We start from the raw sequence: 26710 nt of genomic DNA on the forward strand, positions 1-26710 counted from the left end.
CTCACTTTAGTGACTGGGTCAGGTTTGTTTGCAAAAAGTGTGTGGGTATTTCTTACAAATAAGAATATTGGTACAAAAATTAATTTCTGTGTTATTAGCAAGAATTTTTAACCTCCTCTTGCTCGCTTTTCTCAAGAGCAAGTGCACAACGCTAGTAATTAGTGCATTATAGTGTAGAACTAGATTTGTTTGGGATCAGGATATTTTTTGTAAATAATGATGTGGATATAACAACTTCACATTTGGTTTATTAACAATAATTACTTTCTGATACGGCTACCATTCCTTTGTGATTAGTTTTTTGTATAGTAGATGCTTCATATTCAATTGTCTTTATACAATAATAATTTTTTCTATATACCGCTGTCATTCTTTTATACAATAAGTCTGACCTGTCCAAGGTTTGTGCTTCCAGAGCATAGTTTCGCTCGACAAGTACAATCAAGTCTAATTATACGTCTGGCTTCCCCCACAACTGTGCTATTATGAGCACGTGTGTGAGTAAGGTGGGTGTCTACTGTCCTGAGAAAGGGGTTTTTGCAACGCAGTACAACTACTTATAAGAGTGACTATTCGGTATGTATATGTTTCCTGTTTTCAACTTTTTATTTTTCTGTCAAAGTGATAACTTTTATTCCTTGATTCAAGAAGTATATTAGATAGTACTAACACGGTGTGCAGCACTACAAAAGACATTTAAAGTTAAGTGATGATGTTTATAACTTCATACACATTTTGACTTTATAGTATACAACATATCTCGAACTACGGTCCGTGATGCTGTCAAGCGCATGAAGTTAGGTAGATTAAGATCTGTTAAACCTGTAGACTGATAAGACTTTGTCAGTTTCAGAAATGAAGGAAGTTAGCACACTTGTGCTGAACCATACGTTGAATCAACTATAGCGATTTGTCTGTGAAGTCGAGGAAATTGCTCTAGGAGTGACATTTTATAAAAGTGTTGTAAATACCTGGACTGGACAAATAGGTCGTTGAGCCACATGCTACACTGTACATCTATCAGCTCAAGTTGAACGAATGAGGAAAATTAGCATTGAAACCGGGAACGATCTGACAAATAAGTCGAAATATGTCTTGAGTCGTTAATATCTTGTACTCTCTTTGAGGAATGATGACGAAATTTTTAAATTGCTAAAATATAGTCAGTCGTGTCTGGTCCACAAATGTCTGCCTTGAAATATGGGAAATGTTCCAAATAATACGTGATGTTGACCACTAAAGATTTTTTCACCACTCTACTTACCTTTAACCCAGTTTTTGCTATAATGGCGGCTTACAGTTCAGCCGGCATTTACTGTCATTCGTCACAAGACTAGTGGATCCTATTGTCTTTGTGGTTGGTGTTGTAACGACTTTCCAATAAGTGTTTTCCAGCCACAGTAGTGGATAACTCCTTAGGCAAACTGCATGGCCTTTAAACGATACAAAAAGGAAGGCAAATGCCTTTGAGCAGTGGATGATGTGGCTGCTATATTTTTCAGACAAATAGGTATTGGTTATAGTGTTGCTAATTCAGAAGGTAAATGTAATTAATCGCAAGTAGTATTGTCAGTAAACTACTTGGCGTATGATAGGGTGGATGCTTTGTTCTAGCGGCTACCGGCTGCCGCCTTCATTCTCTTCTTCCCTTTCTCCTTTCAGCCCACAGCCCCTCTCAGTGCTGCACTCCGAGCCTAAAGCAAGAGAGCGGCTATAGCGCTCACACTCGTCGAGTGCTGTTTTGGCAGGTCTGCAATGAATAGAAGTTTGTACATGGGAAACCAGACGTTAGTGATACTGTCTAGTACAACTAGCAGCAGATGAAGAAAAAACTACATACACTCGCACACACACGCTCACACAAAGATGTGGACATACTGTATACAAGTACACACACTGTGAAACTGAGGCCCACACACACATAAAAACCTATTACCAGCGGATCATTCTACGACGGTTGTCCAGAAAGTAATTTCCGATCTGTCGCGAAATGCACGCCTATGAAGCTTTGAACAGATTTGTTGGGTAGTGTCTCTATTATGACCGTAGATCTCATCAAGACGCTCTTTTCAGTTGGAAGTGCACTGTGAACGACTAACGTTGCCTAGAACAACGATGTCTCCCGCCAAGTAGGGGGGCACACTGAGAGGCTTCCCCTTAATGAATGCAGCCCATCCAACACAACTGCCACGCACTTCCTTCTTCATGGCAATTCTGAGCCCACTCTGCAGGGGCAGTGACGACGTTCCTGCACCCTTTTCGATGGGAAGTGTCTGATCACCCATTATACTGCCCTAATTGGCTCGTCCTGAGTATCATCTCTGTTCACATTAAAGGCTGGATACGAAGACAACACGTGCGCAGGCTACGAGTTCTACACCAGCGTAGAGAATTATCAGAAAGCACAGGCTGCTTCTATGACGATGATGTTGGAAATTCGGTGTAACACTCCGTCAAATGTCTAAGTCGCAGCGGCGACTATGTAGAGAATTATCTGGAAAGTGTAGCTAACTCTTGAAAATAAAATGTTTCTGATTTTCACTGTGGTTCCCATTTAGCGACCGATCGGAACTTACTTTCTGGACAACCCTGGTATTATTCGGCATACAGTCGTCCACACAACCGCTATTTACATATAACTACCCAGCTACTCTTAGTCACTCAAGTGAAAAGTGTGAGAATGGGAGGATTCCTATCTGTCCTCACAAATAAATCATTTCTCTTCATTGTACAACATACCACTTTTCAGCTCCGATAATATACTATATTGGTCTTGATCAAAAGACTACTTGCCGCACTAGAGGAGGATGAGATAGAACACCGCCCACAATATCAAGCAGACAATCACTGTAATCTTGTTAGAACCATTGAGGCCGCACGTTGCACAACGGTAGTGCATGTCTGGGTGGCGCCTGTAATTGTACAATATGCTCATATTTCATGTCTGAGACCCACAAACTCCACAGTATCGTTTTCATTAGGCTGAAAGCTAATTGGTTTGAGGTATTTTGTCATAAGAAATATCGGCCACACATCAACATACTCGTATATCGAATGCGCGGCATGATACTTCAGCTTTTCAACCAATTTACGACACTGTTCTTATCCACACAAAACAACTCGTAACGTAAGTGGTACATGTAGCGTTTATAAAGGTCCAGTACACAAAAACCACCAAAACCAGTTTTCGAGAAACTCTACCAAAACGTTGGCCATTTATAGCGTGAGTAACCCTCGAATGAAGACAGTGGACCATCTAAAATTTAGCCTGGCGATATGATTCCTTGCGCCATAATTCTCATCCCAATGGTAAACTAAGAAAATATCTTGACAATATCTCACATCTTCGAAAGCGTCCCCGAATACTGAGTTGTTAAGTAATTTAAGGTACTTATTTTCGAAATAACATGTTGATTGGTTGAAGGAGATGGTGCAGGTGACTGTCGTAACTTTCAATCCCAGACTGAGGCACTCCTGGAGGTTTCTGTAACGCATAATGTACTGCGACGTACTCGGAATTCACATACTCTCCTGCACGTACTGTTATGTTCTCATCATGCAATGTGCCTGTGTGTGTGCCTGCACCTATTTCAGAGAACATGATCCATCGTGCCTGAATGCTCGCCTCCTGAGAATCTGGAACCCACATTCCTGCCCTCCACCCCCTTCCGCCCTTGTTTCTTGGAAAATCTGTCACGACATTGTAACCTATTCGTAAGAACAAATTAATTATTTTTCAGACTAGCGACTCGTGAACCATTTCCACAACGCTCTGATTTGGGTGACTTTTAAATATACATACAGTGGACATGAATAAAATTTAATTCCAAGCAAATGGTTTAACAACTTTAAATTAACTTAACCCTTAAAATTTAAAACCTCAAGTTACTACTTACAGCTTAAAAGTTACACAAAGTATAGGCCTTGCTGCAGTAATAAGTATAAGTTTTCACTCTAGTTACTCACCTCGTCCTTAGAATTCAGTAAAAAGTTTGTGTCTGCTTTCCATGGGACATAGATCTGAAGTCAGGAACCACAGAGGTGAAATGAAATCTCAAATCACTTTCAGCAGAGAGTGTATTTCTGTACTTATTTTTTAAATAGGCATATGAAAAAAACGACTTTTAGCTCAAATATGTGGATGAAAAGGGTAATAAATCCGTTATTGACTTATTAGATAACACGAGGATTTCCTTAAAACTTCACCAAAAACCAATTCATGACAAACATTTATAACATTTTGTAACTGAAAATCGATGGAAATTCAAGAAACTGCTCTTTTTCATTTACACTTAATGCGGATTCTAAAACTGTTAACTCTGTAGAGATTGCGAAATCAATTGTTATTTTTGGACATATAAGAGAAGTATTTTCCGAATGATTTTCCAAGTCCCTTCAAATGTTCTTTAACGATCTTCTTGACATTTTCGTCTAGAGAAAGAAGATTTTCCACCAGGTAGCCGTGAAGAAATCAAAGCGTTCGGTTTGATTCCTACTTAAGTGCCTTACCCAAAAATAAAAATGATGGATTCATTACAGTCTTGCACAATGTAAACGTTTATATTTGACCACTGGAGAGATAACTTTAAACTGTTCATTTTTCAAAAAATATCTGCCAAACAAGCTAAAGTCTGAAGCCAGATATCACCTTCCATGCACTTTGCTTTTTGAAAGGCATAGGTGGTTAAATAAACGTAAACTTCGTCTTTAAGCTTACGCAGTCTAGAAATAGTTCTGCTTCGAGATAGTCAACTAATTTCAGATTTCAATCTATTGCGCATGCATTTAGAAACAAGAGCCTGTATGTGACTACAACAATGTGTCTAAGGAACGTTCGGCGCTACAGACTTCACTTTGGCAACAGGCCAGCATAACATTCTGGAATACACTTCACACATCTCCAGTCTACTGAATTTTCGCAAAAGTATTCTCCAGCTATGTTAAATATATCCCCTGTCGTAGTTCTCTCTTTTAAAGATATGCAGAATAGTAGCCCCTCTTCGACAGACTCCCCAGAAGGTTTCAGACTGCTGATAGCAGGAACGTTGCCAAAACAAGGCTCTGATCTTGGACAGCCCCTGGCACCTTTATATTTTAATACCCAAACCCAATGTAATTATCATCTTCCTTTCTGGCATAACACTAACTTGCGGTTTTGTTAAACCCTGTTTCCCTTTCAAACTTCCACTTTTCAATCACTTCTCCATTTTAAAGGGAACGGAAACGATTCTGATGCACCACCAACAACTTATTGCGTTTGCCGCAAAGACAGTAGAAGGGGGATATTTTTTAAAATCAAATGACTGGTCTGCATGTAACAGTTCCTTAGTGCTTTTTCCACGATATTCACTAAGAAATATGAAACTCAGGATGTTTCACTCCCTTGACGGACCCACTCCCTTAACGGACGTATGGGTGCGAATAACCATATATGGGTCACTTACTTTACACTGCAACATATTCAAAGGGAAACAAACTAGAACAGTATCCATTGGGTATGTGTACTAGTTAATAGACCTGAGTCCATACTGTCGCCAACTTTCAGATTAGGCCACGCAGGCCACAACGCCGTCCAAAGCTGGAGATAAGACATGGGGCAGTATGCGACAGCGCTACCTAATCACAGCGTCATATGATGATACATTGTTGCTGCACACTTCCAAGAGCTCAGCACTGGCTCTTCCAGCGCTGTTACCCTTCAGATGCAGAAAATAAGTACTGGCACGACACTCCGCGGTATCATAACGCTGAGAAAATGTGCTCTGGCTGCGTCAGTGGTGCACTGTGGGACTGTAGTGTGTATATTTCATAAGTACTGTATTCGTATTTATATACCTGGAAACCAATGAAATTTAATCACCTGAAACTAATTTTTATATGTAATATATACAACTATACGAGTGCGGTTCGAATAGTTCAAGCTGCGTATAACACCGTACGTCTACAAACAGTAAATAGCCCCCCCCCCCCCCCCCGACTCAAAACGCAAACACTGTTACGCCTGCATAACATAACAGCAACATATTTACCCAAAGCAAGGACGCACTGACAGAAACAAACGCTCGCCATTGTATGCCGTTCTCATAACTTCTGAACTGCTTGCGTTAGGATGTTCAAACTCCACCGTTGGCCGCGGGGCATGATGGGAATCGGTATGTGCATGCATTTTTTTCGTCGGTCACTTTCATTTGGATGGGTTCGGCAATAAATGAAATTGGCGCATTTGGGGGGACTGAGAATCCGCATTTCACGCTCGAGAAGTCTCCTCACCCTCAACAGTTAACTCTGTGGTGCGCAATGTCCAGTCACAGAATAATCGGTGCGATATTCCTTGATGCCACCGTGACTACTGGACGGTAGATGAAGGTTTTGGAAGATGATTTCATCCCCATTCTCCAAAGTGACCCTGATTTCGACAAGATGTGGTTCATGCAAGACGGAGCTCGACCCTATCGACGCAGGAGGGTGATGTCTTGGAGGAGCACTTTGGGGACCGCATTCTGCCTCTAGGGTACTCAGAGGCCACTGTCACGGGCCACGATTGGTCACCATATTCTGCGGGTCTTTTTGTGGGGCTATATTAAAGACAAGATGTGCAGCAATAACACTAAAACCACTGCAGAGCAGAAAACAACCATTTAGGAGGTCATCGACAGTTTCGATATTCCGACACTTCCGTGGGTCATGCAGGTTTTCTCTATTCGTCTGCGCCATATCATTACCAGTGACGGCAGGCATATCGAACGTGTCATAATATAAATCCAAATGCCGGCCGCTGTGGCCGAGCGGTTCTAGCTACATCAGTCCGGAAACGCCCAGCTGCTACGGGCGCAGGTTCGAATCCTGCCCCAGGCATGGATGTGTGTGATGTCCTTAGCTTAGTTAGGTTTATGCAGTTCTACGTCTAGGGGACTGATGTCCTCAGATGTTAAGTCCCATAGTGCTCAGAGCCGTTTGAACCATATGAAACCCTAAAATCTGTGGTGTTGAATAAAGTGTGTGCACGCCGTAGTTCCTAATTTACATTTTTTTCGTATAGTACGCTAATTGTTACCCTGTAGTAGTTACCAATAGATATACAATACAGGCAATATAAACTAATTGTTCGTAAATGGCTTTGTCTTTTGCAGGTCCCCCGGCTATCGTGGAAGTAGACATCATGGTGCGCAGTATGGGGCCGATATCCGAAGTAGACATGGTGAGTTGGTCATGCAAGTGCGCAGTCTTTATACTGCCTACAGTGTCTGAAACAAGACGTTTGGGTCTATTTCTCTCTGTGGGGCTAACAGCGCTGACCGTTACAATTTTTCAATATTGAAATCCCTTTAAAAATATTGAATAGCTGAGAAGACGCCTCATCGTTCTAGATATAACGAGGGGACAACTCGGAAATTCACCTCCTATGTGGTGGAGAGGAGGCTAAGGCTGCAGTACAAAACCGTGATGATGCTGATCAACAAAGACGTAAGACAAGCAACAAAAATATGTTGACAATCTGTGTACGATAACGGAAATATCCAAAGGTGATGCTTGATTTGGAACATAACGTTTTGCTGATAAAGACAAAGTTATAGTAATAACGGATGAAAATAACATTTACCGAATGGCAACGATAAAATTGCAGGAAAATGGAAACAATACACTGGAGAATTATACTGTGAAAAAATTCGCCTGCAGGTACAGTCAAAAAAAAAAAAAAAAAAAAAAGCACAGAAAAAATCATGTATATTGTGTTCCCAAATCTTTCTTGAAAATGTTCAAATGTGTGCTTGTGTGTGTCTGTGAATTCCTAAGGGACCAAACAGCTGAGGCCCTGAGGCCATCGGTCAGACTTACTACTTAAACTAACTTATACTAAGGACAACACACATACACACACACACACGCCCGAGGGAGGACTCGAACCTCCGGCAGCAGGGCCACGCAGTCCATGACATGGCGTCTGAAAGATTTGTTGGAACTAATAATGAAAAAAACCGAAAAGTAGTGAACCATAGATCATTCCAGTCTGAATGAAACAAAGCTGTTATTATTGTAATTTGTATGGACAGTGAAAGCTGCCTACAGATTTCGATAGAAATGCTGTGATTACAGTTTCCAAGAAGATAAATGTGACGAACTGCTAAAATTACTAACTGCATTGTCTTTGTTGTGTATCTAAAACAATAATTACCACTATCCTCAATCCAACGATACATGAAGTCGCGGTTGCACGTTGTAAATACGAGTTTTACTTTCGGAAAAAAGATAAAAACTACGTGGCTCTAGACAAGCAGTATTAGATTTATAATGAGCTTTGAATGAATCAAGGGAAAGTAGCTACACAATATACATAGGTGCCGTAAATATAGAGGAAGCACTCAGTAGAAAATGTAATAATAGGAAAGAAAAGAATCGTTGGGATCGAGTGTGACAAGCTCTCCACCCCCTCAAAGAAAAGGTCTTCTAAAATCTTCGCTGTGGTAGACGGCTTACCTCTAGTGTACTCCGAGGTCTAAGTTAACTCGGAGGGTGATTATTTGGTTGCGAGTTGGAGAATGATTATTATAACAGATTTTCCTTCAACGTTGCACCAGTCTAAACTCGTAGCTGGTAATATGCATTGCAATATTTAAACACTTAATTATGATTGGTTCAGCCAGTTCTAAATTTCGTTCGTACGTGTAGGTAATAAACTTATCATCATAGGAGAAAGAACGAAACTATGCTAAAGATATGTACAGAATGGTATATTCCACAAGAGATGATGTTGACTGAAAAGATAAGGAACTGCTTACCTTGCTTAAATTCTGCGGTGCAGATCGTCAAGTTGTATGCAGGTTCCGCTGTTTGGTGAATTCGGGAGCAACAGGAAGACGTTGCTGGAATCAAACACTCCTTTATACACTAATGGCCATTAAAATCGCTACACCACGAAGATGTCGTGCTTCAGACACAAAATTTCACCGATAGGAAGAAGAAGCTGTGATATGCAAATGATTAGCTTTTCAGAGCATTCACACAAGGTTGGCCCCGGTGGCGACACCTACAAAGTGCTGACATGAGGAAATTTTACAACCGGTTTACCATACTTAAACAGTTGACTGGCGTTGCCTCGTGAAATGTTGTTGTGATGCCTCATGTAAGGAGGAGAAATGAGTACTATCACGTTTCCGACTTTGATAAAGGTCGGATTGTAGCCTATCACGATTGCAGTTTATCGTATCGCGACGTTGCTGCTCGCGTTGGTCCACATACAATGACTGTTAGCAGAATATGGGATCGTTGGGTTCAGGAGGGTAATACGGAACGCCGTGCTGGATACCAACGGCCTCGTATCACTAGCAGTCGACATGACAGGCATCTTATCCACATGGCTGTAACGGATCGTACAGCCACGTCTCGATCCATCAGTCAACAGATGGGTCACCCTTGATACTGTATCACAGAGAGAAGCGCCTGCGATGGTGTACTCAACGACGAACCTGGGTGCACGAATTGCAGAACGTCATATTTTCGGATGAATCCAGGTTCTGTTTACAGCATCATGATGATCGCATCCGTGTCTGGCATCATCGCGGTGAACGCACATTGGAAGCATGTATTCGTCATCGCCATACTGGCGTATCACCCGGCCTGATGGTATCGGTGCCATTGGTTACACATCTCGGTCACCTCTTGCTCCCTTTGACGCCACTTTGAAGAATGGACGTTACATTTCATATGTATTACGACCTGTGGCTCTACTTTTCATTCGATTCCTGCGAAACCCTACATTTCAACGAGATATTGCACGACCGCATGTTGCAGATCCTGTACGGGCCTTTCTGGATACAGAAAATGTTCGACTGCTATCCTGGCCACCACATTCTCCAGGTCTCTCACCAATTGAAAATGTCTGGTCAATGTTGGCCGAGCAACTGGCTCGTCACAATACGCTGGTCACTACTCTTCATGAACTGTGTTATCATGTTGAAGCTGCATGGGCACCTGTACCTGTACACGCCATCCAAGATCTGTTTGAGTCAATGTCCAGGCGTATCAAGGCCGTTATTACGGCCAGAGGTGGTTGTTCTGCGTACTGATTTCCAGAATCTACGTACCCAAATTGCATGAAAATGTAATCACATGTCAGTTCTAGTATAATATCTTTGTCCAATGAATACCCTTTTATGATCTGCATTTCTTCTTGGTGCAGCAATTTTCATGGCCAGTAGGGTATTATATTTCAGAAGAATAAGCTACATATAGATTTTGTTACAAGGGAACATGTACATTCTAATAAAAACAAACGACGCACTATGAAAGAATCCTCCGAATGTGACGGATATCAATAGATGTGATGTAGATATGTATACAAACAAGTGATTACAATTTCAGAAAAACTGGATGACTTATTGAAGAGAATGGGATGCACAAAATGAGCAAGTCAACCACCTCTGACCCTTATTGAAGCAACTGACTAGAACTGATTGACTGTATTGTTGGTTGTTTTCATGATGTATACCGTGCCAAGCTCCGTGTAATTGGAGCGTTAGATCGCCACAATACTTAACTAATTGGAGGGTCCTGATGGTAATGATGCAAACATTCTCAGCTGGAGAGAGATCCAGCTACCTCGCTGGCCAAGATAAGATTTGGTAAGCACAAACGCAAGCACCAGAAAATCCTTGCTAAAATATAAGTCAAGGATGGCTTGCCATGAATGGGCAACAACCAAATCTGACGTAGAGCATCGTCCACGTATCGTTGCGCTATTAAGGAGCCGCCTATGACAATCAGACAGGTCCTGCTACGCAGTGATGTAATACCCAGACCATCATTCCTGGTTGTCGGTAATATGGGGGGCAGGTCAGGTTGGTGACCCAACCCTGTGTCGGCCATCTCCAGACACATCTTTGCTGGTCATCTGGACTCAGTTCGATGCGAGGCTCATCACTGGAGACAGTTCTACTCCATTCAATGCGACTACAAGCCGAATGTGCCAGACACCACTGAGGACAGGATTGTTAGTGTAGGACGTCAATAGTGGTCGGCGCAAGGGGCACCGTGAAAGTTCCCGTTCTCTGAGTCGCCAATTAATGGTCTTTGTGGTCTCTGAGGCACCATTTACACATCGGGTCAACGATAGTGGTGAATCCGGGACTCTGAGTGCCTCTCTTATAACTGCTCGTTCATCACATTCTGTCGTCCCTCTACGTAAAAGGCTTCCTTCTTTATGCTGCGTTCGCCCACGGTTCACACATTCCTGGCAACATCGTCGAGCTGTGGCATCGCTCCTATTCAGATGTCCAGCGATTCCAACAGGATTCTTTGAGACCACCTACACGTTCTCTCTAAAATACTGACACCCGCATATACTGTTCACGCGTGTGTGTACTAGGCACAGTGACTGTCCATCTAAGTACATGGAATGAAACGTGCAAAGAACTGGTATCGACTTGCCCCCTGTTTACTATCCTTGCTAACTGAGAGGTGAAACCACGCTGCAGTGTCACATTCATCCACTAGCCGCCGAAGTTTACAATTTTACTTTTTCTGTCGATACGTTTATGAATATCAAAATTGGTATTTCTAACGGATGTAATAAAATATGATTGGCACCACTGCGACTTGGCGCCGCTAAAGGCAATTGTTGCCTCTTTTGGAGGTAAGACCTTACGGGACCAAACTGCGTGGGTCATCGGTCCTTAAGCTTACACACGACTTAATCTATGTTAAACTAACTTAACGCTGTGGACAACACACACACATTCCCGATGGAGGATTCGAACCTCCGAAGGGGGGCGCCGCAGGCACCGTGACAAGGAGCCTGATACCGCGCGGCTACCCAGCGCTGTTGCCACTCTTCCTTGCTAAAATGAGGGCATTATCAACGCTAGAGGTTAGGTTGTGCTACACAGTACTAAACTGATGTCTCCTTGTTCTCGTTTATCATGCAACAAACTGAAAGGAAAGAAACTCAAACTGCATTTCCACTGGTGGTTAAAATTTCCATAGCCCACAAAAGCTGAGCTTTATTAAACAGAGACCAAACGGAATACTGGAATAAATGTTGAAACAATACCTTTCCAGCACTCGGTATTACGGTCGTAAAAGAAGACCACTGAGAAAATTGAAATTACATGAAAGTGGCAACATCTGAAATTACGACAGCGTGTCAAAAAATTAGGCAATAAATATGCTACAAAATGAGGTGATATCCGAAGAAAGAAATTAACAGAAGAAGGGAATGTGAACAGTATTTACGCCCCGACATCAACAATTTGTAAATGTAAGTTTCAGTGGAAGCGAAACTATTCTGGAAGGTAAAGAGAGACAGATTGTAATGTGTAATACAGTTCTCATGAGACCGGATGTATGAGGTGTCCAAAAATGAAGAGACTGTGCAGCTCTGTGTGCAAGTATGAGAAAGACTTCAAAATGTTTGGGCAGCATATCTGTATCTCTAGGAGGATCTGAGGTAGAACACGGAAACGAGAACGAGCTCGGTATGCAGTTACTAGAGAGTGGAAAACAGCCTAAAAAACACATCCAGGCTGGATGCCACAATGACCCCCCTTCGTTAATCCTCCAGGCAGGTTCGATCTGTCGCGCGTATTCCGCCTCAACCGGGAAGCGGTTGCGTCACATCATGCGGCTAAACGGCCTGATGACGCGGATGAGGTATGATGACAGTTAAAACACTGTTGAGTCTATAATACCTTGGAAGTGACTTCGCTGTGTTGTGTCCCGTTGATTAGTGTGAACGTTACTTATTTTGCCCTCCATTATAAGATAACTCAGTTACTGCTTTTGAAACCAGGACATACAGAATTTTACAAAAACGCACCTCTGGTAATGAGCACATTTAAATTTCGGTCTCTACTACAAAAATATATAGTCACCGAAGTATGGGACAGATAAGCGAACATCATACAACGGTATTCAGAAGTTCATCGTGGATAATGAAGGCGTTAGACGTAACAGACTGGCTGAATGTACGACAGAGTTGGGAAGAGATTCCTCGTGACAGCAGATATAATACGAAAAGGCAAGAGACTTCCTATCGCAATAATTACGGTGAAGATATGAATCAATACAAAGAGAGGGAGCCAACATTTCGCCATCAGCTGGAGAAATGAGAAAACTTTGCCCAGAAGATTATGAATCAAAACAACGCGGCCGTAAGCAGGTGTCACTGGCAACACGAAATCACTGCTAACACAGCGCGTAGGCAGCTGCAAACTTACATCACAAAATGCAAATGCAGAAAAATACACTCCTACAGCTTTAGACAAGAAAACAGACATTCTGCAACGTAACCTTCCAGTTTTGGTGGTGGTAAAACTCTACCTAAGTAGGAAGATTACCGTCGCTTTGTCATGTCCCTACAGCTCCTGCAAGTTACCGTCTGAAGTAAATGGTTTCTTAAATTCATGCGGTCCACGAAATAACTGGCCCCTGCGGGCTATTGCCGGGTTATAATAATTTCTAGCAGAAGGTTTCCACCAACCGGTAAAATTAGAACGCAATGGATAACGTAATTTTTTTTTATTTAATTGCTTTCATGACCAAGGATTCGACTGTGGTACACACCTTCACCTATTCATTGTGATGGAGGGAGCAAATAATCAGTCAAGGGTAGAGATTAATTGATATTTATTCAGCACCGATGGCATTTCAACCACTAACCGTGATTATGTTGCAATATACATCACCATAACGGGCCTCACTAGTTAACATAGTTCAGTTTCTCCACGTAATAAGGTAAGGGAGATGGGAGCGCAGACCTGGCTTCAGTGTAATTTTATGCAAACACACGATTACACCTAAACACGTGTTTATTACACCCAATTGCTATAGGCGATCCAGAACAAGTTCAGCAAAGCAAGCAAACTAGGTCAGGGTGGAAGAGTGTTTCGCAATTCCTTAGCAAATAAATGGGCATTAAAATCTTATACTTTTCCTAGATGCACGAGTTTAAACCGTGTATTTACGTAATGCACAACATACGGAGAAACAGAATTATTCCTTCCCTATCTTACACTCGCCCACTACCATATGGTTATTAACTCGTCTAATACAAATTTTCAGATCGAAATTGCACTTTATCAATGTGGCGGTTGCTCCAACCGACCACGTGGCACGAAAGGAATTTTACAAAGAAAACCTATAGCAAGTAAATAAAATCCCCTAAAATACTATTATAAATGAAAAACCACGTTAAAATACATTAAATGAGTGAACTTCGGTTAAACACAAAGCAATAATACGACCGTGAGCTTAAGGCCCATGGAGCGTGACCTGATCAGGACACAAATGCAAAATTCTACAGAAATTTGAATATATTATGAAAAGAAATTGCCTTATGGGGGTTTAGCGGTAATTCCACACCTGATTTCAACATCTGGACTTCATTACCGAGCAAATTTCAGACAATCTAATACCTTTGTTAACATTACCAAAATCGAGAGCTGCGTCTACACGTCTGTCCAGCGCCGTCACACAGGAACAAGGGGACCTCCAGACACCTCGCCTAACCGTTCTTTGTTCTAAAGGTGGTGAAGGTGACGGTTCACCAACCTAAAAGAGCCAATACTCCTGCCTTCGACCTCTCTGACCTGATTCACCCACCATATTTTCCAAAATTATTCACGTTTACAGGTTGGTACTATCCTACCACAGAACGACTCTACACATGCAATGCTACGACCTCTACTATCTCATACTATCTCATTCATACAGTCCAAGGTCGCATACGAGAAAGGATACGAGGAAACGTTGCACACATGAAATAAAATGAATAAATAAACACCACTTGGTCCATTCTCTTCTGTTTCCTATGCACGGAATTCACTTCTGCAGAGTCAAAACACTCTGGCTATAGTTCTCCTGTAACGGAATGTATTGGAAAAACGGGAACACAAGTTCCGTTTCAATTTCAAATATTGTCAGAATAAATGCAGTCAGTTACCCAAGAAATACATTCACAAACCGAAAGATGCTGTTAACTTGTTGTTTGAAAACTATGACACAGGTCATTACTGGTGGTGAGAACCATTAGTTTTATCACACCTGATAATGGCTAATTAATACGCATAAGTTTAATTGATGTAGTCATCCAACACAGTTGTGCTATAGAGGGAAAAGAAACCAATCGTTGTGATTAGATAGCATGTGGTCTTGGACATTTTTCTGTCTCCCCACTGAACTAATGAAAAGGTGACGAGAATCAGCTACCGTGTGACGTCGATTGTCTAGTGTAGCTCTTCCGGGGATTAAAAGCTAGGCACCATAGAAGAGCCCAGTTTTCGAAGATGACAGACCAGTCCTAGAAGAACTGTTAAGGAAAATGAATTGTGACACTTCTTCAGAAGATCACAGTAACATCTGCGTATAATGTTACTTGCACTGAATTTTCAGTACAGCCAGGGTATACACAATATAATGAGTAGGACCGAATACTGATCCTTGAGGATAACTTGCACAGATAGGGCACTCTATCAATTCGCGGCTACGTGTGGTGCCCACTATCAGGAGGAGTTGGTTCTCACATTGAGCTTAGCTGTATATTCTTTGGGGTGTTGCCAAAAGAGATACTTTGTGTTAAATTAACATGTATCTTCACAGGTCTCTTTAGAGCCAGAGGTGGCTAATTTTAGTTGCGAATGTGATGGCTCTGCTAATCTGGTGCCTTTGGTACTGTGCAGACGTATTCGATGGACTGCTACTTCCGGCAGTCGTGGGTAGACCGGCGGCTGGCGTTCACCGGCGGCTCCAAGGAGACGCTGGCGCTGAGCATCTCGATGCTGGCGCGCATCTGGAAGCCGGACACTTACTTCTACAACGGCAAGCAGTCCTACCTGCACACCATCACCACGCCCAACAAGTTCGTGCGGCTCTACCGGGACGGGCGCGTCCTCTACTCCTCCAGGTGAGATGCACATGCTCTCTTACGGTTGGTCAAGTCCAGCCATAAGACTGTGAACTATTCCGCCGCCTCTTCATCCGATGGCCTCACGGTTGGACTGGAAGGGAGTGTGTGGGAGGCATTTTCAAATATGTGACGTACTTAATGATTGAAACAAATTGACTGTGTTCTTGGGAACAAGAAGCCAAACTTCTATAAGGTAACTTGAGGATTAGGAACAGAAATAATGTATGTGTGGACATAAATAATCTTTCCATTCTCACATAATAGGTATCTGAACATCCGTTATACAACAACGAAAAGCCTGCTTGAAATTATTCAAAGGTTAAGTGATCCAGCGGCTCTACAATATTATTGAAAGATTTTCAATGACACTAGCTGCATTTGGGCAACGAGATGAACCAAGGGCAACACTTCAAAATTTGTAACTGGCCAGGGCTCTAGCCCCGGTCTCGCCGTAACCATCTCAGCCATCCGAGCACACTTCCTATCTGATCAAAATTTTCAGCCCGTTGCACACGGCAAGTGTAGTGTCACCTACCAATAAACCCCTCGTTCGTCATTCGGTTAATGCGACCAGACACGATGAGCGGGGGTTCCGGGTTAGAGTCCCAGTCAGCCACAAGTACTATTGTGTTTCTATTGATTTATTTCAATGTCCAAATGTGGCTAGTGACACTGAAAACCTTTTAATACAATTTATGGAGCCACGGGATCACATAACGTGTCTGTTCTTTTGGACATGTTCGAAAGCACAGACACCATTTATATATGTACATACCTGAAGCTTTTGGGCAAAGTAGCAAATACAGATGCACGAGTGAAGACTCAGTTTTAAAGTTCTCTGGACAATGTGGTCACTCGAAACAGAGTTCACCGTCGTGTTGGGAATGGACGGAGAAACAAAACTCATCACGTCCATTTTCAGCGAAACTGACTAAGCATTAAGTTTAATTTATTTAGGGAAGCCAAAGGAGACACACTGATGAACCAAAACATTATGAACACCTCCAGAATAGCTTGTTTGTCCGTCTTTGGAGCGAAACACATAACTGATTCTATGTATCAGGTGGTCTCGTAGACATAAACGTGAGTTTACTACAATGATTCTCAAACCTATGTAACACGGTTGTCGTTCCGATACAAGGAAAATTATACTGCTGATACACTCCTGGAAATGGAAAAAAGAACACATTGACACCGGTGTGTCAGACCCACCATACTTGCTCCGGACACTGCGAGAGGGCTGTACAAGCAATGATCACACGCACGGCACAGCGGACACACCAGGAACCGCGGTGTTGGCCGTCGAATGGTGTTCCAGAGCACACCGTTCTTTGTATAATGTCGAACATGGAGCTCCATAGCAGACCACCCGTAAGTGTTGACATGTTGATCCAACGACATCGTCACTCGCGATTGCATTGGGCAGGGGACCAGCGAAGTTCGACCGTCAATCAATGGAAATGTATCGGCTCTTTGGGTGAAGTACATTTTTGCTGTACTAGGTCGATGGTCGTCTTCACAAACGTCGTTATCTAGATGAACGGCGGCTTGAAACGTGCAACGCGCCACGGACCCAGGCTGGCGGTATTATGCTGTGGAAGACTTTGCACTTTGCACTTTCATGAGTCCTGTAGTAGTAATCGAAGACAGGCTGAGAGCTACGGACCACCCTCATCCCTTCATGCTTGATGTCTTCCCCGAGGGCGATGTCATCTACACTCCTGGAAATTGAAATAAGAACACCGTGAATTCATTGTCCCAGGAAGGGGAAACTTTATTGACACATTCCTGGGGTCAGATACATCACATGATCACACTGACAGAACCACAGGCACATAGACACAGGCAACAGAGCATGCACAATGTCGGTACTAGTACAGTGTATATCCACCTTTCGCAGCAATGCAGGCTGCTATTCTCCCATGGAGACGATCGTAGAGATGCTGGATGTAGTCCTGTGGAACGGCTTGCCATGCCATTTCCACCTGGCGCCTCAGGTTGACCAGCGTTCGTGCTGGAAGTGCAGACCGCGTGAGACGACGCTTCATCCAGTCCCAAACATGCTCAATGGGGGACAGATCCGCAGATCTTGCTGGCCAGGGTAGTTGACTTACACCTTCTAGAGCACGTTGGGTGGCACGGGATACATGCGGACGTGCATTGTCCTGTTGGAACAGCAAGTTCCCTTGCCGGTCTAGGAATGGTAGAACGATGGGTTCGATGACGGTTTGGATGTACCGTGCACTATTCAGTGTCCCCTCGACGATCGCCAGAGGTGTACGGCCAGTGTAGGAGATCGCTCCCCACACCATGATGCTGGGTGTTTGCCCTGTGTGGCTCGGGCGTATGCAGTCCTGATTGTGGCGCTCACCTGTACGGCGCCAAACACGCATACGACCATCATCGGCACCAAGGCAGAAGCGACTCTCATCGCTGAAGACGACACGTCTCCATTCGTCCCTCCATTCACGCCTGTCGCGACACCACTGGAGGCGGGCTGCACGATGTTGGGGCGTGAGCGGAAGACGGCCTAACGGTGTGCGGGACCGTAGCCCAGCTTCATGGAGACGGTTGCGAATGGTCCTCGCCGATACTCCAGGAGCTACAGTGTCCCTAATTTGCTGGGAAGTGGCGGTGCGGTCCCCTACGGCACTGCGTAGGATCCTACGGTCTTGGCGTACATCCGTGCGTCGCTGCGGCCCGGTCCCAGGTCGACGGGCACGTGCACCTTCCGCCGACCACTGGCGACAACATCGATGTACTGTGGAGACCTCACGCCCCACGTGTTGAGCAATTCGGCGGTACGTCGACCCGGCCTCCCGCATGCCCACTATACGCCCTCGCTCAAAGTCCGTCAACTGCACATACGGTTCACGTCCACGCTGTTGCGGCATGCTACCAGTGTTAAAGACTGCGATGGAGCTCCGTATGCCACGGCAAACTGGCTGACACTGACGGCACAAATGCTGCGTAGCTAGCACCATTCGACGGCCAACACCGCGGTTCCTGGTGTGTCCGCTGTGCCGTGCGTGTGATCATTGCTTGTACAACCCTCTCGCAGTGTCCGGAGCAAGTATGGTGGGTCTGACACACCGGTGTCAATGTGTTCTTTTTTCCATTTCCAGGAGTGTATAACCTTATCATCAACACTCTTGTGTAATATTACAAATGCTTCTATGCTCTTCTTATCTGTCCTGTTTTTTCCACGTTTAACTTCTACATAGAGCTACACCCCAACAAACATTTTCACAAAAGACTTCCTCACACATAAATTGATAATCTCTTTTCGAGAAAAAGTTTTCTTTGCTACTGTCGGATTGTGTTTTGTATTCTTAACTCTCCGCTATCGCTAGTTATTTTCCTGCTCTAAAAGCTAATGTCGCCTATCTCTTTTAATGATTCATTTCTTAATCTACTGTACTTTTTGTGTCATCAGTACCCTGCATGGCTTGATGAGGCCTGCCAAGAATTACTCTCCTGAGATAACATTCTAATCTCTGAGTAGCAGTTCCAACCTACGTTCTCAGTTCTTTGCTGGATGTATTGCAATCTCTGTTTCCCCTTACAGTTCTTACTCTCAATCTGTGTTTTCCCCTACAATTCTTACCCTCTACCGCTCCTTCTAGTACCGTAGAAATTATTCCAAGATGAGATAACAGACGTCCTATTATCCAGTCCCTCGTCCTTGTCAGTGTTTTCCACTTATTCCTTTTTGCGGAGAACCTCCTCATCCCTCATCTTACAGTCCACCTAATTTCCAACATTCTTTTGCAGCATCACATCTGAAATTCTTCGTTTCCCTTCTGTTTCGTTGTCCACACAGCCCATGTGTCACACTATATAGTGCTATGCTCAAAATGCACATTCTCATAAGTTTCTTCCTCAAATTAGGGCCTATTTTTGAGACTAGTAGACTTCTCTCGGCCAGGAATGCCCTTTTCTCCATTGCTAGTGTGCTTTTGATGTCCTCCTTGCTCCGTCCATCATGGGCTATTTTGTTAGTAGAATTCCTTAATCTCGTCTGCTTCGTGATCTTCAAGTCTGATATTAAGCATCCCGCTGTTCTTATTTCTGCTGCTTCTCATTACGTTCGTCTCTCATGGATTTACTCTCAATCCTTATTCAGTATTTATTACACTGTTCATTCCATTCAACAGATCCTGTGATTCTGCTTTACTTTCACTCAGAACAGCAATGTCATCAAGGAATCGTAGCGTTGATGTCCTTACAGCCTGAATTTGAAAGTCATTCTTGAGCCTTTCTTTTATTTCCAGCATCACTTTTTCGATATATGGGTTGCGCTGTAGGGGCGGTAGACTACATCGCTGTCATACAGCCTTTTCAATCTGAGAACTTCGTTTTTCGTGTGTTATTTTTTCCCGCTGGTTCTTGTACATATTACCCGTCTTTCCCTATAGCTTCCCCCTATTGTCATAAGAATTTCGAACATCTTGCACTATTTGACATTGTCCAACGTTTTTCCAGGTTGGTACGTCTGTAAACGTGTATTTGTTTTTCTTCAGTATTGCTCCATTTTCAACCGAAAAGAAAAAACTGCCTTTCCGGTGCCTTTAACTTTTTCTAAGACCAAACTGATAATCATTAATACATTCTCAATTTTCTTTTCCATTCTTCTGCACATTATTCTAGTCATCAACTCGGATGCATGAACTGTTAAACTCACTGTCGATAATCCTAGCACTTGTCTACTCTCGAAATCTTCGGAAATGTATGGAAGTGTAATGGTCCATCGCCAGTTATATACATTCTTCGTACCAATGTGAATAGTCAAAAATGGCTCTGAGCACTATGGGACTTGACACATGAGGTCATCAGTCTCCTAGAACTTAATACTATTTAAACCTAACTAACGTAAGGACATGACACACATCCATGCCCGAGGCAGGATTGGAACCTGCCACCGTAGCGCTCACTCGGCTCCAGACTGAAGCGCCTAGAACTGCTCCGCCACAGTGGCCGGCCGTGAATAGTCCTTTTGCTGCCACTTCCCAACGATTCTAGAAATTCCGACGGAATATTATTTGATTTTAATTCATCTGCAGCTCTTTTGATTCTAATACTATACCAGCTATCTGTTGCCTGTAGACTCCTGTTTCTTCTTTTAGGTAATCAATCAAGTCCTACCTCCCACAGAGTCCTTCAATGTAATCTTTCTACCTTTCCGATCCCTCCCATGCATGTAACAGTGGAATTACCATTGCACTCTTAATGTTACCTCCCAGGCTTTTAGTTCCATCTGATGTTATTTTGAATTCCTGTATGGTGAGTCAGTCTTTCCGACAATCAGTTCTTTTTAAATTTCGTCACATTTTTCATGCTTCCATTTCGTCTTTCCTGTATTTGTTATTTATTTTGTTCCTAAGTACCTTGTATTTCGGTATTCCTCAATTTACCCGTACATTTCTGTACTTCCTTCTTTCGGCAATTACTTCTGTTACCCATTATTTCTTCGTAATTACCTTCCTTTTTCCTATGTTTTACTTTCCAACTTCTGTGATTGCCCTTTCTAGAGATGTTCATTCCACTTCAACTATACTGCCCACTGAGGTATTGCTTAATGCTGTATCTATAGCCTTACATAACTTCAGTCGTATCTCGTCATTCCTTGGTACTTCCGTATCCTACTTCTTTGCGTTTCTGACTAGTCTCTTAAACTTCAACCTAGTATTCATTATTACCACACTGTGATCACAGACTGTATCCAGTACCTATTTCGGTGTCTCTGCCTGACCATGATATAATGCAACTGGAATCTCTCCATATCTCCCGGCCTTTTTTAAGTATACCTCTTCCTCTTGGGATTATTGAGCAGAGCGTTCGCTGTCACTAGCTGAATTTTATTGTAGAACTCAATTATGCCTTCTCCTCTATCATTCCTGCCACCAAGCCCATATACTCCCGTACCCCATTCTTGTAGTCTCTCCCCTATGACCGTATTCGAGTCCTCCATGACTGTTACATCATGATCTCCCTTTACATATTGATTTACTCGTTCAGTATCATAATATGTTTTCTATGTGTCTTCATCTTCGGCTTGCGACGTTGGCATGTATAACCGAAATCTTGTCGGTGTTGGTTCGTTGTCGATTCTAATGAGAACAAACCTATCACTGAACTGCAGTAGCTCACTCTCTGCCCTACCTTCCTACTCCTATTAATACCACTTTCAGCTAGTTTTGTTGTTACTCTACTCTAATCTGACTAGAAATACTTGACTTCTTTCCATTTCTCTTCACTGACACCCATTGTATCTAGATTTCCCTTTACAGATTTTCAAGCTTCGTTACCATGTTCAGACTCATTACATTCAACGCACCGACCTGTAGAATGTTATCCTTTCGTTGGGTATTCAGTCTTTCTTTCATGGTCACCTCTTCCTCCGCAGTTCCCTCACCTACCCGAATGAGGTACTACTCTGGAATCTTTTGCCAATGGAGAGATCGTCGTAACACTTCTTTAGCTACAAGCCGTAGATCCTGTGGGTATACATTCAGTTTCTTCAAAATAATGACTTTCAATGCCTACTGCATCCTCATGCCGTTGATCATTGCTGATTAACAATTCATGATATACCATATTTCCATATACTTTGTGTGCACAAAATGCAGCAGTCTAACAGATCTTTTCTGACGTAATTGGGTTTGCAATGTATCACAGTACGTAATACATTTGTCTTTACATAAGATAAATATAATAAGCGTTGTACTAAGATTGTCTTGATACATACAAAATTTGGTAGACATCTTTAGATGTTCAGACATTATAATTTGACAGGCGTCTTCAATCGTTTATTGTGTGTCAGTATGCTCTGCCTCTGAGATCATAATGTTACCACAAAATACGTAGATGCTACATTGGTAAACGTCTCAGATGTTAACGCACTGTTTTATAAATTACTGATATGACATAAGAAAACTACTTTACTATATATTTAATTGCAGCCTGTTCGTTGAAATATGCATAGTACTATCAGTACCACTCACTGTATATTTTTTGCTTCGCAAATTACTGCCAAAAACACTGGTTGTTTGGGGTGATATGTTCCTTGTATCTCACAACAAAATGCCGACCATTTGGCCTATATAAAAATGATCACATGTTCCCCATTGTTGTCTACACACACCAGATGCATTATAATTCTCTTTTTACTTTCTACCTTAATTCGCCATCTGTTCTGAACGCTTGTTTTTACTATTTTCGGACTATGTGCACTACCTTTTCGGTAATACGGTTATAATATTTTAAACGTAATAATTTTTTATCTTTCGTACATGTGTGTTTTTCGCTTTTGTATTTATTGAGAAGTTGTATAATTAAGTGTCTCTTAAAACCATTGGCTACTGCTGGTTGCGTAACGATGTATATCTCCCGTTGAATTTCCGTTTCGTCTAATGGAAGTTTACACAAACGAGATACCATAGCAGAGAAACATAACTTTTTATAGGGCAGTAGGTAGTTGGAATTATTCCTTATTAGCCCATCTGAGTGTGTTGTTCACCATAAATGGGAAACTTCAGCTTTTCTCTACCTTTGTTACTATTAAGTCTGAGAAACTAATTTTTCTTTCGGACTATTTCTCTAAAGTGTATTCAGTGCTGTCATACTGCTGGTTAAAAGTCGAGTGAGGCAGATCCTCCTCCCCTACCCTCATTGCAATAAATGTATCGTCCATGTATCGTAAGGGAAGAAAAGGAGGAATGAAGTTAAAGAAACTGAAGAATGGAAAATATACAAACAAAAGACTGAGGAGGTAGACAAATTGATGAGCGAGCAATTCGAATTTAAATACATGATTTTTTGTTCTTTTGAAAAATGATTCATGATTCAGTAAAGCAGTTTACATGTCACTAGTGATTAAAGCAGTTCAATAATAGCTCATACATTTACGAATGTAGCATATATGTATTTAGTGATAATATTGTGATCTCTGAGAGACAGGCCATGTGGACAGACAATAAGCAGCTGGAGGGGCCTGTAAATTTTTTATGTCCAAACAGCTAGCATCAATTATACTGATCTGATGTAAAAAGAAAGGTTTCATATTCAGTGAAACGTTGCAAATTCATGTAAGTCACAAAAGATGTCTTTCACTGCATTAATCTGTGCACACAAAATGATTAAAAATGTTTCATTTTATGTTCTGTTAATAATATTGAGTCTGCTAATATAAAAAATGGTTTGAGAATCAAAAAAAAATTCGAAACGTTTCGTAGATTAAAATATTACTTGTTACTCTGAAGGAAACCTTAATTAACCATTTACAGTTCACTTAGACGTGTGTTTAAACTAACACTTTCGAAAAAATCTAAGAACTCCCAAGAATCAAATGCGGAAATATGTATTCTCTAGCACTGTGATATACGCACTGTATCTTTAGTTGGAAGCATCAGAATCTTGGTTCAAAATGGTTCAAATAGCCTTGAGTACTATGGGACTTAACATCGGAGCTCATCAGTCCCCTAGACTTAGAACTACGTAAACTTAACTAACCTAAGGACATCACACACATCCATGCCCGACGCATGATTCGAACCTGCGACCGTAGCAGTAACGCGGTTCCGGACTGTAGCGCCTAGAACCGCTCGGCCACAAGGACCGGCATCAGAACTTTGCTATGGCGTTACAACACCCCCTTCCTTCCCTGGTGGTATATTAATTACAGAAGTACAGAGTTTCCAATGGTTTTATATTAATTTGGGATAAGGCATCGAATCCGAAATGAAAGTATTACCTGGAAAAAGTAGGCTGCTGTCATAACTTGAACGTTATTGTGTGATTTACTGTGCGCAATAACGAACGGCAGAAATAAAAAAAATGTTCAAAATAATACGGAAACAGCTAGTGACAATTTGGTCCGAAATGATGAATTAATTTTGACTCTGTTTGGAAATTACTGTAAATGAACAGTCTCCAGCTCACTTAGTGTGAGCGAAACCAATTAAAACTCTTGACTCTGAAACTAAAACACGTTACTATTGTAACATGATGCCATGCGTGGACAGTTGCAAAGGCACTGAGTCGCACTCATTATCAAAACACAATGACCACACAGAAAAATTTCGTTCATGGAAAAAAGCAAGCTTGCAACTGTGTCATGAAATTAATTAATAATTCTTCACACTGTCAGATATATAACAACTTAACTGCGTTTTTCACTGTGGTGTTATTAAACTGTTTCGGAAAAGCTAAACTTTTCGAAAAGAATAAATTCAATATTCAAATAGAGTGCACTACAATAACAAGCTTTTTTTTTAAAGTGATTACGCAGTCTGATACTTTGACCCATTGTTACATCAATTACTTCTCACACAAAATGGTCTGAACATGAAATATTGTTAACTATACTGCTTTGTGAAATTAAATGTCAATAATCAGCACTAAATCATCAAGTCCTAAATAACTAACTATTTCTTCAGTTTCATTTAAATTATTAATCAGTTCCATAAACTTCACTGTTCTTATAATTTACTTTCAGTGAAATAATGACAAACTCGGTTGGTTATGGATACAGAGAGGATCCTAACAGGTAGTTATTACTGAGGATTACTCACCTTAACACACATAAGTTGCTAAAGTATTTGTTATTTGACGATTCGCAACGAAGCCTTTCACAATTCTAAATGATAAACTGGTTGGATCTAACTTCATAGTGATGTGGTCGGTGCGGCCAGGTCCATTATACCACGACAATGTACGGCCAAAGGGTCTTCAACACAATAAACTTTGGGCTCCCCTCGCTCTTCTCAAAGACTAATTAACCTTGACGCTTTGCGCTGTCCCCAATTACTTCCCAACATTATGCATGGCTACCCTGCACGTGTGATCTCGCAGTGAAACAAGTCTTGCATCCTCTCGTAGAGTAATTTCTCCCTTGTGTCCGATCCGCTCGCTCGCTACTAACCGTCTCTCGTTACTACCCAACAGACAATGCTCGACTGCGCCGCGCTTCTGCGCTCAGCAACAGTACGACAATAACAATAATCTCTTTGGTTTACATAACGATATTCCCTAACGTTGCCAGTGCGTCTACTACAATTATTTGCATTCTCTTATTTTACACACAGTAAATTATTAAATCATATATACATGACACTAATAAACAAAACATATTTATATACTTGATTTAAATGTATATAATTAATAAAGCAACAAACAGTCCCTAAACCAACGAACTTTTAGTATCATGGAATTAAAATTGAATTAAATAAATTCATATGTCGGCACTGTGTTGTTATGTTTCAGATTCCCCAGGCTTCACTGATCTATATTAGTAAATATAGACTCAATGAAACGCTGGATACGTAACAACCAGTCCCTAAACCAACGAACTTTTAGTATCATGGAATTAAAATTCAATTAAATATTTGCCATTGTCCGAAACAAGCTCTCCATTACTCATTTAGATGCTGTTCGCAGATACTATATAGGTCATCAGAAAATAATTTTTTTACTAAACCAATTATGTACACTGAAAAGGTGAATCATATAACAAATTTATTATTGCTATAACGCACACAATAAAAAACGAAATCATTTGTTCACTGATCTATTACCAATTGACATCAATTAAACAACATGACCATTCACTAATTAAAATTGATTAAGAAATTTTCATAAAGTGTCTATAGCATCTGTATCCACATAAAAACATTTGAAATATTATTTACATTTTTTTGCACCATTCTATTCAGATATACATACCCACTTCTAAGCATTTCGCGTATAAACCTCCTATTCCTGAAAAGCGGAATCAGACTACTTATGCACTGCCTCTTGCGCATCCTCATTAGC

The 26710-nt window shown here is 41.8% G+C and overlaps 1 protein-coding gene across 1 annotated transcript in view; it reads left to right on the plus strand.

Moving 5' to 3' along the window:
- Window positions 1-26710, plus strand: part of LOC126355278 (gamma-aminobutyric acid receptor alpha-like) — a 195501-nt gene that overhangs the window by 18359 nt on the left and 150432 nt on the right. Inside the window, exons 2-3 of the mRNA XM_050005565.1 lie at window positions 7131-7198; window positions 15672-15895. Of these exons, the coding sequence (XP_049861522.1) occupies window positions 7160-7198; window positions 15672-15895 (263 nt within the window). The 5' untranslated portion in view covers window positions 7131-7159. The remainder of the gene's footprint in view (window positions 1-7130; window positions 7199-15671; window positions 15896-26710) is intronic.

The sequence above is a fragment of the Schistocerca gregaria genome, chromosome 3 (genome assembly GCF_023897955.1).
Source record: "Schistocerca gregaria isolate iqSchGreg1 chromosome 3, iqSchGreg1.2, whole genome shotgun sequence".
In the NCBI taxonomy this organism is placed as follows: domain Eukaryota; kingdom Metazoa; phylum Arthropoda; class Insecta; order Orthoptera; family Acrididae; genus Schistocerca; species Schistocerca gregaria.